Source organism: Indicator indicator, chromosome 21 (assembly GCF_027791375.1).
Source record: "Indicator indicator isolate 239-I01 chromosome 21, UM_Iind_1.1, whole genome shotgun sequence".
In the NCBI taxonomy this organism is placed as follows: Eukaryota; Metazoa; Chordata; class Aves; order Piciformes; family Indicatoridae; genus Indicator; species Indicator indicator.
This window is the reverse complement of record NC_072030.1, coordinates 18,912,119-18,929,852: the sequence shown is the minus strand read 5'-3', so window position 1 is coordinate 18,929,852 and position 17,734 is coordinate 18,912,119. Positions and strand designations below refer to the sequence as shown.

The window sequence follows — 17,734 nt, the reverse complement described above, 5'->3', positions numbered from 1 at the left end:
TTACAGCTCCAACCCCTGCCACGGGCAGGGACACCTCCTTGTCCTGTCTGCTGCTCTCTCCTGTGACAATAAAACCCGAGTTGGCTTCTGCCTGAGACGCTCTTGTGCCTGCGAGCCTGGGGCTGGGATTGTGCAATCCTGCTCTTTCCCTTCCAGGGAGGTGGTAGCCCAGGGGTGCATGGGGGGAGCACACCTCTTAAATCAGGGTCGGACGTCTCCTGTACCTTCCACCAGTACCCCCACCCCCACCTGCCTTCCTGTCTCCCTCCAGCTGGGCGCTGGGAAATGCCAGGCAGAGATGCGTGCCCTGAGGCTTCCTCCGGAGCATCAGAGCCTCGGGAGCTGCTCGTCCCAGCACCCCTCCCTGCAAACTTCCACAGACAGCCCTGTGCCTCCCACAGCTCTCAGAGATGGTTCCTGGGCTGCCTGTGTCCAGCCAAGGCCTTTCTCTCCAGGGGTTTTGTTCAATGCCACCTTTGGTCACATACCCACATCCCTCCCAAGGAGTGTAAGGGAACCTCCCCGAGGGGCAAGGAGAGCGATTTGGGGCTGCTCCTTCCCAGTGTCCTGATGGAAATCCAGTGGAAGTGCACGGGAGATGCTGGTTCAGTTCCAGCTCTGCATGACCAGAGCATACCTGGGGCTGGGGGGCTTTGGGGAGCTGCTGAGGGGAGCCAGCGCTCAGAGGGGTGTTTGGGGCCATTTGGGGGGTTTGTGACTCTTCAGTGAGCCCAGGCTTGGACTCTGAGCTGGCAGCAGGAGCTGCAGAGGTGTTTGCTGCTCAAGACTGGGAAAGAGCTGCTTTGGGGAGGTGCTGAGCTGGGGCTGGGGACTGGGACAGCTGAGGAGCAGCCTGACCACAAAGCCAGCAGAATGGGGACAGAAGAGCCTGGTGGCTACAAAGGTAGAGCCTCCAGCCTCCTTCACCTACGCCAACCTCAGGGCTGCACCAAAAGTCCAGCTTGAGAGGGGTTAAAAACTGTTTGGGTTGCTGAACCCTGCTCCAGCTTGTCCCTGTGCCACAGAGGTTCTGGGCAGCTTCAAGCATGTCCCTTGAATCATAGAATCATGGAAGGGTTGAGGTTGGAAGAGGCCTTTGAGCTCATCAAGTCCAAACACTCAGCTGGAGCTCATAACGCTGAGCCACTGCCACTAAACCACATCCCTCACACCAAATCCAGGCAGCTTTTAAACCCCTCCAGGGATGGAGACTCCACCACCTCCCTGGGTCTCTGGGCAGCCTATTCCAGTGCCTGAGATCCCTTTCTGGGAAGAAATTGTTCCTCGTGTCCAAACAAATTTGCTTTTGGTTGTTTTGTTGTTGTCATTTGGGGTTTGTTTTGGTTTGTTTTTAATTAAAAACGATGGGCTTTTTTTACCCGGAGGATCAAAATGTGGGCTGGGCCTGGCCTCACCCCACCCCTTCCCTGGGGGTGAAGGGGACAGCAGAGCTGTTTGTGACACCTTCCAAGCAGGTGCTGCCTTTCAACAGCCCAAGCAAGCACAGCCTCTCCTCCTCTCTGCTTTGCTCACCTGCTCTGCGTTAAGCTCAGAGCAGAAAAGCTGAAGCTGGATGGGTGCTGGGAGGTTCCTGTCTTCGAGGTGTCCAGGCCAGGGGGTGCTGGCTCTGGGGCTGCAGGAGAACAAGAGCACACCGAAGGTGGTTTCCCCCATCAGGGCAGGCTCCTCTCTCCCAGGCCAGTGGTTTGGGTGAGTTTTGTGGCATCTGGGCTCACGGGCTTGGTGTCTGTGCACTGGGCTCTCCCCAGCCTGGGTGTCCCCTAAATGATGGGCTTTGCCTGGGCTGGGGGAAGAAGAAGAGGTGCTTGGGGGCTGTTTCCATCCCGTTGGCAGCTGGAGCCTGTGGCTTCCCAACTGTATTGAGCCCCTGCCACACACATTGGCTGGGTCTGGGGAGGGGTGGGAGGGCCTGCACTGTGCCCCTGCCCCAAAAGCTGCTGCTTGATGTGGGACCACACTGAGACCAGATGCAGACAGGGTGTGGGGTGAGAGACCTGTCCCCAGCAGTGACTTCCTGGTGCTGTCTGTGTGTCCCCATGCTTGGTGCATGTCCTGCTGCTCCATCCCTAGAGCAGGAACTTGGCCAGAGTCTGGGGGATGAGGCTACTTCCCCCAGGGAACCTTGAGGAGAGGCACCAAGTCCTGGAGGCCCTCTTGCTGCTCCCACCAGTTTCCTTTTGCTCTTGGCCAACCCACATGTCTCTCTCTCTTTAATTTATTTATTTTAATTCAAATAATAACATTGAAAACCCCAAACCAGCCTCCCCAGTGTGGACTTGGCATGCTGCTGGGAGTCACTGGCTGCCCTCTCTGGTGCTTTGAGGCTGTAGCAAAATATTGCTGGTGAGGGCAGGTCCTCTCCACATGCAGCCAGCCCTCTGCTTCCCACCTCTGGCAGATCCCTACAGCTCCTGCTTGAGCTCTGCTTTCCGAGATGGCATGAAAAGTGACAGCAGGATTCTGTGTGTGACCTTCAGGGTCTGCTGAGAAGCAAAACCCCAGTTCCAGTGGGAATCAGCCTTCGTCCCTGATTTCTGGATGTTTCCCCCCAAAAGCTTTGACTTTTGAGCTCTGCTTATTGATGCTGCTGGGTTAGAAGTATTCCCAGCTGCTCACCCCATGCCTTCTCTGGGTGGCAGCAGCCCCAGGGAGCTGCAACAACCCACCCCAGGAAAAGTCCTGGAGGGTTTGGAAATCAAAGGTGGCAGATGTGTCCCCCCATGCCCACGGGGTTTGGAAAGCCTCAGCAGATGTCAAACGAAGAGCCTGAGGTCCTTCCAGACCTGTGAGGTCAGGAGGGGGGAGCAGATGTCCCATTTGGCAGAGGAGGAGACTCAGAAGGGTGCAAATCTTTCTGTGGGAAGGGGCCAGCTCAGCTGGCTGGGAATCAGGAGAAGCAACCCCAACTGTTTGTGCTCTTGGGCAGGTCGAGGAGAGGAGGTTGTCCTTGGCCAGCTGAGGAAGAGCAGCAGAGGCCAAGCTCAGCACCAGGCTGCTGGCAGGAGCCAGCTCCTGCTGCGACCCCCGGCGGCACCACTGCTCCACCCCAGGTAAAAGGAGCTGGGGAGGAGCTCCAGCCATAGCCCCCTGCTGGGATTTGGCAAAATGCTGAGTTGCTCAAACCCCTGCCTGACTTTTCCTCGGCGTATGGGGAGGAGATTTGAGCTGCATTTTAAGAAAGGCTTAAAAATATCCCACCAGTTTCCCTGGGATCTCACCCAAGTGAGCCCCCCCCTTCCCCTCCCTCCTCCTGGGTTCCTCTAATCCCATCTCGGAGCAATTCATGGCCCCTCTCCCACCCCATGGATGTGATTTAATCCTGTGCCGTGTGACAGAGCTTTGCCTTGAGCTGCTGCCAGCCAAGCCCTGGCAGGGAGCTCCCCCCTCCCCCCAACCTGCTCTGGGGGGAGCAGTGAGGAATTGCTGACCCTGACGCAGCTTTGCAGGAGTTTTAGGGCTCCCACTGCATCCCACCCATCCCACTCTGCCCTGCACTGGGGGATTAAACTCTCCTGGTGGCCCAGGAACCACAACCTCATCCCAAAGATGATTTTTCTGATCTCCCTTCCCCATTTCTGCATGGTCTGTAGCTAATTAAAAAAGATCTATAAAGCCTCAAAAAGAAGGCAAATTCCAGCCCAGGAATTCTGCCCTCCTGCCTCTAGGATCACCAGGAGCTCTGGATCACCACAAGGCTTCATTGACTTCTCCTTGTTGCCTTTTCCAGGCCATGGAACAGGCACAAGTCCTACAACCTGGCTGCCATCTCCCCTGCTGGAAGAATCATTCCTCCTTCCTTATTTTTAGTGGGTTTTACCCTTTTAATGCCTTTTAATGTTTTTTTTTCCCAACCAGTTTGGGATCCATAACCTTGATAGCTTTTTTTTTTTTGGGGTGGGGGCACCCCATGGGAGCTGTAACCTCTTCCTTTAGCACTTCACACCCAGCCCTCCCCCCACCACCCAGACTGCTGTGACCCCTCCAGCATTTCCCTGGTGACTCCCTTGTCCCTTTTTGGATGGACACCATCACCCTGCACCTCAGCTCCAAGCTTTGGGTTCTTCTTTTTCTTTTTCCTTAACCTGGATGTGACCTTTTCTCCCCTCTAGCAGCTGGGAGCTGCTCACCCTAACACAATCAGCCCAGTTTTGCTTCCATCTCATACTGGACATCACCTGAGCTGAAGTGAAAAATTAATCCTGTAGGAAATGCCTCTCCAGGGACTAATCTGGTCTCAGGCAAGGATTCTCCTAGTGGATTCAGCCATCCCAAAGCCCTCCTGAAGAGCAGCATCTCCTGGGGTGAGTAGTGGTTTTGTCTTGGGTTCAGGGATTGGGGTTTTCAGAGGCTTTCTCTGGATACAGGAAATCTCTTTTCTTTTCTTCCCCCCCTCCCTATTTTGGCAGCCAAGAGGCTGCGAGATTGCTGTAAAATCTCTGCTCACCCATGGGCAGGGGGAGGACTGCTGGGATGAGTGTGTAGGGCATGGAAAAGGGATGGAAATCCCAAATTTTGAGTGTTATGCACTGGTCCCATGCAGCTGCTCACCTCTGCAAGGGTGCTCAGTATTCAGGTGCCAGCAGTTCCCATTGGCCCTGCAGCCCTGGGGGTCACCTAAGGGGGACCCAAGCAGCATGGTTAGAGTGAGTCTGAAGCAAGGTGAAACCCTCCAAAGCATACTCAAAGTAACAACCACCAGAACAGCCAAAACAGCTGGGGGGAGAGGCTCAGCACTGCAGAGCTCCCTCCGTGGGGATTTGCAGCTTCTAGCAAGGACTCAGGCTCAAGAACTTTGCCAGAAGTCCCTTTTCAATCATTCCCTAGAAAGAAACGATTTTTGAAACGATTTTTCTTTCCTTTCCTGCCTCTGTTTCTGAAGTAACTGCCCGGAGGTAGGTGCAGGCTGCAGGGGAGAGGGGTGGGAGGGAGCACTCTGGCTCGTCTTGGATAACACTCCTGGGTCAGGCTGGATCAGGTTGCCTTGGCTGCAGAGGTCTGAGGTGGCCAGGAGGGAAAACGACCTCAGGGACAGAGGAGGAAAAGCTGCTGCCAACCCAACAGCTGGAGAGGCACTGGAGCTCCAGTGCCCAGCCAGTGACAGCCACCTCTGGGCATTGCTGGAGAATCCTTTACCCAGCCCTCAGGTAAGGGGATGTGTCTGTGGGAGTGGGTGGCAGGGGGTGTGGTGGGTGGGTGCTGGGGAGAGCTGGCATCTGGTCCTGATGTGCAGTCAGCCCGAAAAGGCAGCGTGGTGGGATGGAGGTGGCAGTATCTGGGCAACCAAGGACATGAGGACAAGCCAGAGCCACCCCATGAGGCTGTCACTGCTGGTGGCCTCTTGCCCAGCTGGGGCACTGGGTGGTCATTCCCTCAAGAGAGGGCTCAGCCTTCCTCATTGGACTATGCCCACAGGTCCTTCTTCTCCCTGGTCCCTGCATTAACCACATCCTTTCACAGGCAGAAGGGAAGGGGATGGCATCCTGCTGTGGCATTCCCCTGTCCTGCACCCCCAGCTGTTTCCTGCTGCTCTACCAAACACAACCCCAAAGCCCTTGGGGGCTCCCCTCAGCTGCTCCCCACATCCCCTCCCGTGGCTGTTGGCTCTGTGGGTTCTGCTCCAGAGCCCTGGGTCCTGTTGCTGAGCAGGTTTCACCCACTGTGCCAAGGGGCTGAGCTGGCACCCAGCGCTGGCGTTTGTGGTGGAGCCACTGTGGCAGCCAGTGAGAGCCTGGCAGCAGGATTTGCCCACAGCAGTGCGCAGAGGGAGGCTGCACAAGAACTTTCTCTCACCTTTGACTGCTTCCAGGAGACAGAGAGGGGCTTCGTGCTTGGGTTAAAACTTTTCTTTTCTTTTTTTCTTTTTTTCTTCTCACTGTTCTTCTGGAGCAATTCAAGAGGAGAGGTTTGGGAGTTTCTGGGAGTTTTCTTTCTTTGCCACTGCAGGAAGAGAGGAAGAGGAGCAGGAGCATCCCTGGCACCATGCCTCTGAGCCGCCACACCGGGCAGCTCCCCGAGGCCAATTGGACCCTGGGCCTCCGGGAGATGACGGAGCCCTGGAAAGGTGCCCTCGGCTGCTTCGGCGTCGCCGTCTTCTTCGCCATGACCATTGGCATCATCTCCTGGCAGGCGGTGGAACAGTCCCCGGAGGAGTGGGTGCTGCGCGGCCGCGCCGGGGGGGTGCTGTGGGAGCGCCGCCGCGGTGCCCTGCTCCTGCGGGCGCTGCCGGCGGGCAGGACGGTGGCGGTGATCGTCGTGGGTGGTGTGCCAGCTGCCGAGCCACCCCCACCACGGGACCACTGCTGGCACGATGGTGGCACCTTCTGCTACGCCTGGGAGGAGGACGCCGAGCTCCGTCTATCCCTCGAGCCCGCGCCAGCCCCTGGCACCGAGTGCTATGGCGTCCGCTGGACCCCGCTGCGCCCCGACGTGGTGCTGAAGGTAACGGGGACACCACCACCACCCCCCCACTTCCCCAGCCCTTCTCTGAACTGGGGTGAACCTCACTGCTTCGGCTTGGGTCTCGCTTGGAAGTGTGATTTCTAAGCACGGTCATGAGGTCACACCGTGGCTGGGGGCCCCCCAGCCTCCAAAGCCTCTGGTAGCTCCAGGGTCCGGGTAGGAAAAGGCCCTCTGGAAGCCTCATGCGCTGATGCTCAGCCCCCAAACCGCCCGGGGGGGGATGGCTGCTTCCTGCCAGTGCCACACTGGTAACCCCGGGGTGGGAGAGCTGTGTTTACACAGAGACAGAATAAATAACCGGTTGGGATCACAATGCTGGCAAGCAAGGCGAGGAGCTGGAAGGTCTCCTCCAACCACAGACACAATGCAGCAGCTCTCTAGGGATGGGATTCATCTGCTGCAAATATTTAAGAGGGGGGCTTCTTGTACCCTCCCCAGTTTTCTCGCTCGGGTAAGTGATGAAAGCAGGCTCTGCAGACCAGCCTTAGGGAGTGGGAGGAAGAAGCCCAGCAGACCATGGGCTGGGGGCTTGCAGGGCGGGGGGAATCCTGCCCCTTTAGCCATGAATCTCCTGCTGGTGTCGTTTGGAGCTGCTGCAAGGTGCTGCCTGAACGTCGCCGCTGCAGCTGGGGCTGCTTTTGTCTCTGCTGCCATCAGTCTGGGGCAGCTGAGAGGATGAGCCGCAGAGGGGGAGGCTTTTCCCCACTTTCGATCAAAACACATAAACTCCAACCCCCCAAAAAAAAATCTGACCCCAAACTCGGTGTGACTATGATGCAGTGAAACTGAAGAGTTCAGAGCAGCCTTTCTCTCCCTCCCCGCGGGTGTAGCTGGTTCAGCTGACACCTGGAAGAGCGATTTGGAGCCTCCAGCGTTTCCACTTTAATAATTTACTTCTCCTCTCCCCACCTCTCGCTGAGGCTTCACCTCCCGCTGCCCTCGCAGCAGAAACCAGACCGGAGCTCCTGAGGGATCGGGGCGGAGGGAAGAGAATTCCATGGGTTGGATCGGGAGGTCCCCGGATCCCTCTCTGCCCAGCCCAGCCCTGAATCCCCAGGCTGTCCCCACGTGTAAGGTTGCACGGGGGGCTGAGTCCTGCTGAACCCCTGCTTTGCAGAAAGAGGAAAGCTTTGGAGGCTTTGAAGCAAAACCTGCTGGCTCCTGAAAGGAGGTGGGTCCGGGATGGGGATGTCCCCCAGGACTGGCAGCTTCTGGACATGGCTCATGGCCCTGCTGCCCCCTCAGCCCCATGAGACATGCTCCAAACACCCACAGTGAGTCATTCCTGCTGAGGGAAGTGCTTCTCCTTATCAGCTCTCAGGGAGAAGAGGGGGCTTGGTCTTGGGGGAGAGCTCCAAAGCCACAAGGAGCCCCAGGACGCTGTGGTGCTGTTGAGAGGAGCCCTTGTGACAAGCTGGAGATGTCCCTGTGTGCACACGGCTGGGGACAGCTGGGAATGCAGGCTGGGAAGCCACCTGAGGCACCACAGACAGGAGCTAGGAGAGATTTTTAAATCCCTAACTGATCAACTTCTGCCCATCTGGTTTGTGGAAGCTGCACTGCTGCATTCTGAAGCTGCTGCTTTGAATTCATAGACTCTGGGAATTGCTTATGATGGAAGAGACCTTTAAGATCATCAAGGCCTCTCCATTCCTGAACTCTACTGAGTCTGGGGCTAAACCATGGCCCTCAGCTCCACACCTCCCACCTCAGCCGTGGCTCTGGTCCTGGCTTGACACCCCACCCCCTCACCCCCCCAGCAGAGACCTTCCAGTCCCATCTGGATGTGTTCCTGTGTGACCTGTGCTGGATTCTACAGTCCTGCTTTGGCAGGAGGTTGGACTCGGTGGTCTCCAGAGGTCACTTCCTCCCCTACCCTGGGACCTGCTCACCCCTTAGTTGTTGGTAGTTGTGGCTGGGTGCAAAGTGTCATCAGGCAGTTCTCCAAGATGTATGGTGTCCTGAGGTGGTCCCTCAGGGTCACCAGGCTCCTTCACAGTAATTTCATGTCTACCTCCCTGGACATGTTCAAAGCCAGGCTGAGCAACCTGAGCTGGTGGGAGGTGTCCCTGCCCACGGCAGGGGGCTGGAACTGGATGATCTTTAAGGTCTCTTCCAACCCAACCCAGCCTGTGAGCTTCTGTCAGGTCGCCTGCCCTGTCTCAGGCTGGCAGCTCTTGGGGGCTTTATTTTGAAGGAAATCCTCACTTCTAGTGGATTGAGTTTTCAGTCCTGTGGTGGGATTTTTGCATTCCCCCACCTGCTGCGTGCTGAATGCTGATGTGTCAGAGAAAAGGGAGAAAAATTGTCTTTGGCTGTAATTAGCAAGCTCAGAATTAATTTGCTCTGGGAGGCAATTTGCACTCCTGTGTCTCACTGCAATGAAATTTGTTCACTCTTTCTGCTCTGACACCCACTGCCAAGGTCACTAATCTGCAGGCTGGGACCTCCAGCAGCTGAGTGGAATTTCAGCATTCTTTGTTCTTTGTACCTGGAAGCCCAGCTCTTATTCTCATGGAGGGAACCTGAAAGCCCTCTGCTGGGTGAGAGGTGGGAAGCAAAGAGTGAGTGGCACACCTCCAGCTCCTGGGGCTGGGATTTTCCCAACCTGTGCCAAGGCTGCCCTGACTGCAGTGAAGTGCAGGGGATTTCCCTCTCCAAATACAACCACTCACCCCTTCCTCCTCACCCCGAGGTCTTTCCTCCCACCTGGTGATGCTCTCTTGGCCACAGGATTGCTTCTCCATGGCCAACATCTCCTGGTATGGTGGCGCAAGTGTCAGTGCTCAGCGTTGGCCACTCAATGGTGCCCACAGCCCTGCGCAGCCCTTCGTTAGTGGTGACCTCGGCAAAAACCCCACTGGCTACGGACCTGTCCTGGAGAGATACTTCCTAGGCTCCACAGGTAACCACAGCCTTCCTGTCCAGCCTCTGCTCCTTCAATTCCTCTCTCTGTCTCTCCCTCTCTCTCTTCATCCACGAAGCAACTCAGCTCAGAGCAGGGGAGGAGTCTCCGGATTCAAATCCCCTACTCGTGGCAGCAGGACACAAGGGATAGATCCCAAGATGCCTCATCTGAGAGGTCTTTTCTCTCTAGCCTCTTAAAGGTCTCTTCTCCCCAGTACCAGCTGATAAAATGAGAGGCAATGGCCTGAAATTGTGACAGGGAACGTTTAGGTTGGAGATTAGCAACAATTTTGTTCCTGCAAGAGTGGTCAGGGACTGGCACAGGTTACCCAGGGAGGTGGTGGAGTCCCCATCCATGGAGGTGCTCCAGAAAGGTGTGGCCATGGCACTTGGGGCCAGGGTTTGGTGGCCAGGGAGGTGCTGGGTTGGACTCAATGCTCTTGGAGGCCTTTTCCAAGCCAGCCCATTCCATGATAACCAAAACTATTCTGTGCTCCACAACTCCTCTCCTCTCCCCACAGGAGTGACAGTGACAGTGGCCCCTGAGGTGCCTCTCCTCCTGTCCCTGGAGAGTGACAGCCACTTCTGCCTGGAGACGCCAGAGGGCAGAGCCGCGGTGCCCCTGCACTACCGCCTCTGCCTCAGCCCGGACGTGGCCACTGCCCAGCGCCATGTGGGCAGCCAGCTGGCAGGGCAGGAGAGGGCACTGCCGGATATGGCCCTCCTGAGGTAAAAGGCTGCTCCCCTACTGGCTGCAGAGTTGTTCTGCTAGCCCTTGTGCCAGTCGCTGCCCCAAGCACCTTGTGCCAGCACATGGTGCTGCCCCCAGCTGTCTCTACCATGCAGGTCTCCGCTCTGGCGGTACCAGGGCTCTGCCAGCTCGGCTGCCAGGCTCAGACGGGGCCTGCGCTCCCTGGCCAGGAGGCTGAAGAGGCATTGCCTGCAGGACGGGGTCCTGGCCCTGGGGGAGCACTGCACTGCTGTCCTGGCTGCTGCGGTACGCCCCGCCCCATCCTGTTAGCCTTTGGGCTTGGAAGGCAAAAGGGGAGCTGCTGCCAGCCCTGCTCTTGGCACTGCATTGCCCAGGACTAAGGCAGGGATCATCCCCCTGGACTGGGCACTGCTGAGGCTGCATCTCGAATCCTGGGGTCAGCTTTGGGCCCCTCACTCCAAGAAGGATGTTGAGGTGCTGGAGTAGGTCCAGAGAAGGGCAACAAAGCTGGGGAAGGGTCTGGTGAGGAGCAGCTGTGAGGGGTCTGGGGGTGTTGAGCTGGAGAAGAGGAGGCTGAGGGGAGACCTCATTGCTCTCTACAGCTCCCTGCAATGAGGTGGGGGTTGGTCTCCTCTCCCAGGGAACAAGTGATAAGATGACAGATGATAACCAGGGTGGGGTTAGGTTGGACATAAGGAACAATTTCTTCCTCTTAAAGGTTGTTAAGGCCTGGCCACCCTGGCAGTGGTGCAGTCTCCATGCCTGGAGGAGTTTCCAAGCTGTGGTGCTGAGGGCCAGGGTTTGGTGGTGCCCTGGCAGTGCTGGATTTAGGGTTGGAACTGATGATCTTTCACTCTCGACCCCGTGATTCCAAATCCCTCCTGTGCAATACAAACACACAGCTCTGCGGGGTGGGGGCTGTGAGCCTCCTCTCTCTGAAGGGGGATGCTCTCTTTAGAGGTTCTCCCCACACACACAGTGCCATCAGGCAGCTGGTGCTGGGCGTCACTCCTGCAGCCCCCCTTTGTCCCCTCCCCGCAGGAGGACCTGCCCTCGGAACGGGGGAAGAGGCAGGACCCTGCCCGTGCCTGGGACCCTGCTCTGGTGGACCCTCTGCAGGTCTCCCTCACGCTCTCGCCCTACACCAGCATCTCCTCTCCGCTCTTTTTGCGCTCGCTGCGGGACGGCACCGTGGAGAGCTCCTGGCTGAGCCTGCAGCTCCGCGGCGGGGGCTGCTCGGTAAGTGACCCCCTCCAACCCTGCACCTGCTGCTCAGCCTGAAATCAAAGCTACAGCCTGGGATGCAGTCAGAAGAGTGAGGCTGGTAGGTCAAGGAAGGTTCTCCTCCTCCTCCTCCTCTGCTCTGCCCTGGTGAGGCCATAGCTTGGAGTATCGTGCACAGTTCTGGGCTCCCCTGTTCCAGAGGGACAGGGATCTGCTGGGGAGTGTCTGGAGGAGGCTCGCGAGGAGGATGAAGGGACTGGAAGCTTTCTCTGATCAGGAAAGGTGGAGAGACCTGTGGCTGTTCAGCCTGGAGAAAGCTGAGTGGAGATCAAGGGGAAGGGGCCAGTTTCTTCTGAGTGGTGTCCTGTGGCAGGACAAGGTCAGACCAGATGATCTTCAGGGTCCTTTCCAACCCCTACTGTTCTATGATTCTGTGAAGACCTGCGGAAGAGCACAGCCTAACCCTTCCCTGGGTGCAGAGCAATGCCCAGGGCAGCTGCTGTTCTCCCATTTCATGAGGAAGTAGTTGTCAGAATTCCAAGTCCAAAAGGTATTTTAGAAGGTCAGGAAATGTCCCCAGGTTCCTTTTTTTGGCAGCCACTTGAGTGAGACATGGATTTCCACCTACTCAGGGAGTTTCAGGGCAGGCTGAGAGAGGCTTTCACCTTTACACCTTGCTCCAGAATGGTGCAGATTGTGGGTGGACAGGATGAGGGCAAGGCTGGCAGCCTCCAGACCCAGGGGCTGATGTTTCATGGAACGAATTGGGTTGGAAGGGACCTTTAAGGGGCAGCTAGGCTCAACCTCCCTGCAGCCAGCAGAGACATCTGCAACTACAGCAGGCTGCTCCGAGCCCCAAACCAACCTGACCTGGGATGGTTCCAGGGAATGAGGCATCCCCCTCCTCCCTGGGCAACCTGGCACAGGGTCTCACCACCCTTGTGTCTGACAGCAATGCCCATCCTGTGCCACAGGTCCCTCTGCTGACCACCTGGAAGGGGCAGCTCTGTGCCCGCCTCAACATCACCAGCGAGGCAGCCCTGGGCTGGTACCTGGCTCGTGCCCGGCGCTTGCGGCAGGCGCTGGGAGCTGCCTTCGTGGCCTTCGAGGGCGCAGAGGGCAATGCCTTCCTGGAGCAAGACCTCCAACCCCCCCCTGAGCTGGCAGGGGACAGCTACACCACAGCCCTGGCAGCAGCACTGGCAACCCTGGGAAATGCCACAGTCATCAGCGCTGGTGCCAGGTGGGCACTGAGCAGGAGCTGCTTTGCTGCCTGAGGTGCTTGGGGGGTGGCTGAGGTGATGGTTGGGAGATGCCTTTGGGGTGCTGAGGCACTGCTGGGCACCCAGGGATGCAGTGTGGAGGTGGGTAGGGCATTATGCGGAGCGTGGTGCCTCTCATCTCTCCTTTAGGAGAATTTTAATCCTGTTTTTTTTCATGTCTTAGAGCATAAAAATGCTTAGAAGCAGGGGTGGCAGATGCAGTGAGAAGGCATCTTGTTGTCTATGGCCATCAGGGGGCTGCCTGCTTTGTATCTCCTGCTGCAGATGAGGTGTGGGTGGTGAACTGCAGGAGAAGGCAACTTCAAACCAGCTCCTTTCCAACCAAAAAGCCAAGTACCACCCCCTGAGGTGGCCTGGGGCCCTTCCTCAGTCATCTGCAGAACCAGAGTTCTGGAAATCCCTTTTCCCAAATGTTTTTTGATCCATACATGACCTTACCTTTCCTGGTGGCCAGCTTCCATACCAGAAGTGTTTCATAAACCATCAAATCAGCCTCAGTGCCTCCTAAGAGGACAAAGTGTCCTAGGGAGAGCCTTTCAGGAGCCAGCAAATGTCTGAGAGGCTGGGGAGGAGCAAGTAGACTCAGAGCAAACCCCTCCCCTCGGCTAGGTGAACTCCAGACCATTTTCCAAGATGAAGCTGATCATAAAGGTCCAAATTTTACCTTTTTAGGCCACCAGGAAGACTGTTTGGGTTTGGAGAATGAAGAGAACTGAGGGCTGAATGTGCTGTTGGGATGCCCTAGCTGGTGGCATGGTTTTTGTGAGCATTTTCCTGCCTGGGTTGGTGTTGCTGTAGGAGAAGTAGCAAGAAAACGCTGCAGGCCAGAGTGTGGCTGTGCTGCCCTCAAGGTGGACCCCATGAGATCAGGCCAGGAGAGAGAGCCCTTTGAAGAGAGGATTTGTGGAGAAGCAAGAGTGGGGATGCCAAACTCAGCAGGGTGGGCACAGTGGGTGGGAATGGCAGTGAGGAGCACTGGTTTCCCTCCAACAGAGGTGCCGCATGATTGGAGAAACTCACATCTGGCCACAGTGACTGCCAGGGCAGCCAGGCATGGGAGTCTGGGGGATTGTGCGACACCTGAAGTGGTTTTGTGCTTGGCTCCCCCAGATCCAGCCACCTCCCACTCTGGGTCCGGATGAGTCCTCTGCGTGCGGACTGGAGCCATGCTGGGCTGAAGGGGCTCATCCCCTCCGTGCTGCACTACAGCCTCCTGGGCTACAACTTCTTCATCCCCGAGGCAGTAGGTAACCAGCTCCTCTCTGCCCTTCCCCTTTCTGCTGAGGCTTTGGCAGGAGCTGTCCAGGTGAGAGCAGCATGGGAGTGACCTCTGCACCACCTGCCTTGGGTGTGCTGGGTGAAGGCTTGAGGCACTTTGATCCCAAGACCCTTCTGAGAGTCCTTATCTCATGAGGCAAGAATGACAGACTTTGTGCCTTTTAGTCTGGAGAAGCCTGAGAGAGGATGTGATTAATGCCTGTCTGAAGGGTGGGTGCCAAGAAGGGGGCAGGCTCGCTTCAGTGGTGTCCTGTGACAGGGCAAGGGGCAATGGGCAGACTGGAACTCAGAGGTTCCACCTCAACAGGAGGAGAAACTTCTTTGCTGTGAGGGTGCTGGAGCCCTGCAGCAGGCTGCCTTGAGAGGTTGTGGAGTCGTCTTCTCTGTAGACTTTCAGGGCCCATCTGGCTGTGCTCCTGTGTGTCCTGCCCTGGGTGACCCTGCTCTGGTATGGGGTTGGACCCAATGATCACTGGAGGTCCCTTCCAAACTCCAGCACTCTGTCATTCTGTGACCTGAAGGTTCCTTCAGGTTAGGGACTGACTGACTGACAAACCCTCTGCTGCTGAGTTGAGCAGGCAGCCCCAGAAGCAGGCAGGTCTCTGGGGATGCTCCTTGCAGAGCTCCAGCCCACAGCTCCCACAGCTTTGCTGCAGCTGAAACCTACCCAGCAGGACTCAGAGGGAGCTCCTGGCCAGCTGCACACCCAGGGTCCTGGCTGGAAAACAGATGGTCCTGAAGCAACAGCCCTACTCTAATTTGAATTTCTGCCCTTAAGGACAAGGGCTTCAGAAATCCTGAAAAGAGAATATTAGAGACAAGAAAAAAAAATCCTCTCCTCAGGGCCAGGCAGCTCAGCTTCCCCTTCCTGGAGGTTATTTGTGTCCCAAACACACAGAGGCTGTGCAGGGACTGTCAGAGCCCAAGAGTGGAGCTGCAAAGTCAGTGCTGGAAAGGGACTGGATCCATGTTTCAGTTTGAGCTCTGTTTTTAGGTAGCTTTCCTTAGGTGCTCAGTCTGTGCCAGGTCCCTCCCTGCAGAGATGCTGAGCTTGGCTTTACTGCAGGAGAGCTGGACCCCTGTGTGCAGCTGCTGGTTGGCATCTGAGCCAGCAGTTTGTGTCCCCACAGCTAGAGACCCACAATAGTGCACAGAGGCCACCCAGGGTGGGCAAAGCCTCAGGAGGAAAGGGGCTTTGTGGGGTGCTTGAGTGGGCCCCCAGCCCTGGGCATTTGAGCTGTTCCCAGGAGAAGCTGTGCTAGGCTTTCAGAGCAATGGAGCTGGAGCACCCCAGCAAGCCTGTCCCTGCCCCATCCCATCCTCTTCAGCACTTCCCAAGCCCCTCACTGGTGTCTCAGAGGGGAACTGGAGCCCATTTCCACTAGATTAATTAACTCCTGATTAATTAGTTAGCAATACTCTGCTTCTGCACCACTTTTCACTATGGGTTTGGAGGGGTCTGAGCTGCAGGAGGCATCCCTGTGATGCTTTGTCTCTGTGCATCCAGGTGGCAGGAGGCCCAGCACAGTCCCAGCACTTTGCTTTGCAGGAGGCAAGTCCCCTCCAGTGTTCTGCTAACCCTCAGAAACCCCTGAGGCAGCTCCAGCTTGTCTGGTCCTAAATTGGCCAGAGATGGATGTCTGATGGTGCTCAGGGAAGGAAACCATGGGTGGGGAGAGTTTGGCTTCTTGTGCAAGGGGTGACCTGTTCTGCCTGCATGGAGAGCAGGTCCCTGGGACTCATCCCACCAGGAGATGCCTCACTCAGCTCCTTGTCCCCGGCAGGAGGGAGCCTGGCCAGCGACAGCCCAGGGGACCCGGAGCTGTACGTGCGGTGGCTGCAGATTGTGACCTTCCTCCCTGTGATGGCCTTCAGCACACCTCCCTGGCTCTGCTGTGACCCCTGGGTATGTGTCCCTGAGCCCCCCAGAGCAGGACACCAAGTCCCTTCTGTGACAAACACCCCCAGAACCCATGTGGGTCCCTGATGGGGGAGGCTGAGGTTAAAACTGATGGTCCTGTTCTTGCTCTCCTGCTCCCTGCCCCAGCAGCCAGGTCCCTTCATGTTCTCAGCACTGGTTTGGCTGCATGCTTTGGTGGCTTTGCACCACGGGGCTGGTGTCCACAGCACCACCAGCAATCATTCCTGGGCTCCTACTTCCCTTTGGTTGCTGGAGCCTTTGCATAGTCACCTTCCAGATCTCTTTGGAGGAGTTTTCCTGAGACTGTCACCCTCAGGGCAGAGGTCGTTGACTCTGTGCCAGCAGAAAAAGTTCAATGCTTTGGTTAAAGACACCAACACCGTGGCAGTGATCACCTCCCTGCCACTGTCCTCAGCTTCCACATCTGAGGCAGCTGTGTGTGTTCAGCCTGGAGAAAAAGGAGGCTGAGAGGAGATTTTCTGGGTTTCTACAACCCCCTGAAAGGAGGCTGGACCAAGTGGGAGTTGGTCTCTTCTCCCAGGAAATGAAGGACAGGACAAGGGGCAATGGCCTCAAGCTGCCCCACAGGACAAGGTTGGACACAAGGAAAAGTTTCTTCCCCTTGAGAACTGTCAAGACCTGACCCAGGCTGCCCACAGCAGTGGTGGAGCCCTCATTCCTGGAGGGGTTTCAAAGCTGTGGTGCTGAGGGCCATGGTTTGGTGGTGCCCTAGCAGTATGAGGTTAATGATTGGACTCAGTTCCCCTGGAGGGCTTTTACAATCTGAATGATTCTGTGCTTCTACCTGAGACTCAGTCTGGACTGAGCCTGTTTGCCCCCTGCCAGCTGCCCCAGCTGGGTCAGCACAGTGCAGTGTGGTAGCCTCTGCTCCCTAAGGCACAGCTGTAGCTGTGGGGTTGTGCTCTGCTTGCTTTGCTGTTTGGTGGCTGAAGGACTGGTGGTGGCTTTCTTGCTTTTCCCCACACTGCAGGTGGTTAACCTGACCAGGCAGTGCATCCGGAGGCACCAGGACTTCGTGGTGCCCCTCCTCCTGAAGTACAGCCAGGAGTGGCTGCACCTGGGGCACCCCATCTTCAGGCCAGCCTGGTGGCTCAGCCCCACAGACCCAGCAGCTTTCACCATTGAGGATGAGTTTCTCATCGGGGACGAGGTAAGAACCATGGGGCCTGAATGCCCTTGGAGGGTAAATGGGGGCAAAGAGGTGTCCCTGGCAGGAAATCCTAATTCTGCCACAAACCTGCTGTGTGGCACAGGGGTGTTTCTTGCCCTGGCTCTGTGCCCCCACTTCCCAGTGCAGTCTTGCAAGAACTCATGAGAAGCTGCTTTGTGGGAGACAGAACCTACCTGCAGCACCTGAGGTTTCCAGGCCAGCCTGTGCCCCCTCATCCACCCTTGTCTTGCTCAGTCTGGGAGCAGCAGCTTTGCTCTGCAGGAAACAGAGAGACCTGAGGGGGTTCTCTGTTCAGCTCTTCCAAGACAGGAGCTGGATGGACACAAGGGGCTCCTGCAGGCAGGGCTGATCCCAGTCCCAGCCAACCAGAGGTCACTGCTGTGGTCTTCCTCACCACAGTTCAGGAAGCCTTGCACTTAGCAGCCTTGGCTCCTGCTGCATGCAGCCAGGAGCCAGATCTCATCCTCTCTGGCTGCTTCAGCCTTGTGGCTTGCTTGGCAGAGGTAAGGGTCCTGCAGCTCATCCTCCAAGACCTAAATCTGCTTTCATTGTTTCCACTGCAGGTCGTGGTTGCCCCAATAACAGAAAAAGGGCAAACATGGAGAGATATTTACCTGCCTGGAGAAGGGCTCCAGTGGATGGACACCAGCTCTGCCCGTGTCTTTGATGGGGGCACCATCCTCAGGAACTACTCTGCTAGCCTGGCAGAGGTGCCAGTTTTTGTTAAGACCTCCTAA

At 56.9% G+C, this 17,734-nt stretch overlaps 1 protein-coding gene across 1 annotated transcript; it reads left to right on the top strand.

Moving 5' to 3' along the window:
• The first annotated feature begins 6,000 nt into the window (after positions 1 to 6,000).
• Positions 6,001 to 17,734, top strand: LOC128974154 (SITS-binding protein-like). Its single transcript, XM_054390692.1, has 10 exons — positions 6,001 to 6,459; positions 9,214 to 9,385; positions 9,909 to 10,116; positions 10,234 to 10,384; positions 11,141 to 11,338; positions 12,298 to 12,566; positions 13,717 to 13,853; positions 15,669 to 15,790; positions 16,797 to 16,976; positions 17,561 to 17,734. Exons 1-10 carry the CDS (start codon positions 6,001 to 6,003, stop codon positions 17,732 to 17,734), a joined length of 2,070 nt encoding a protein of 689 aa, XP_054246667.1.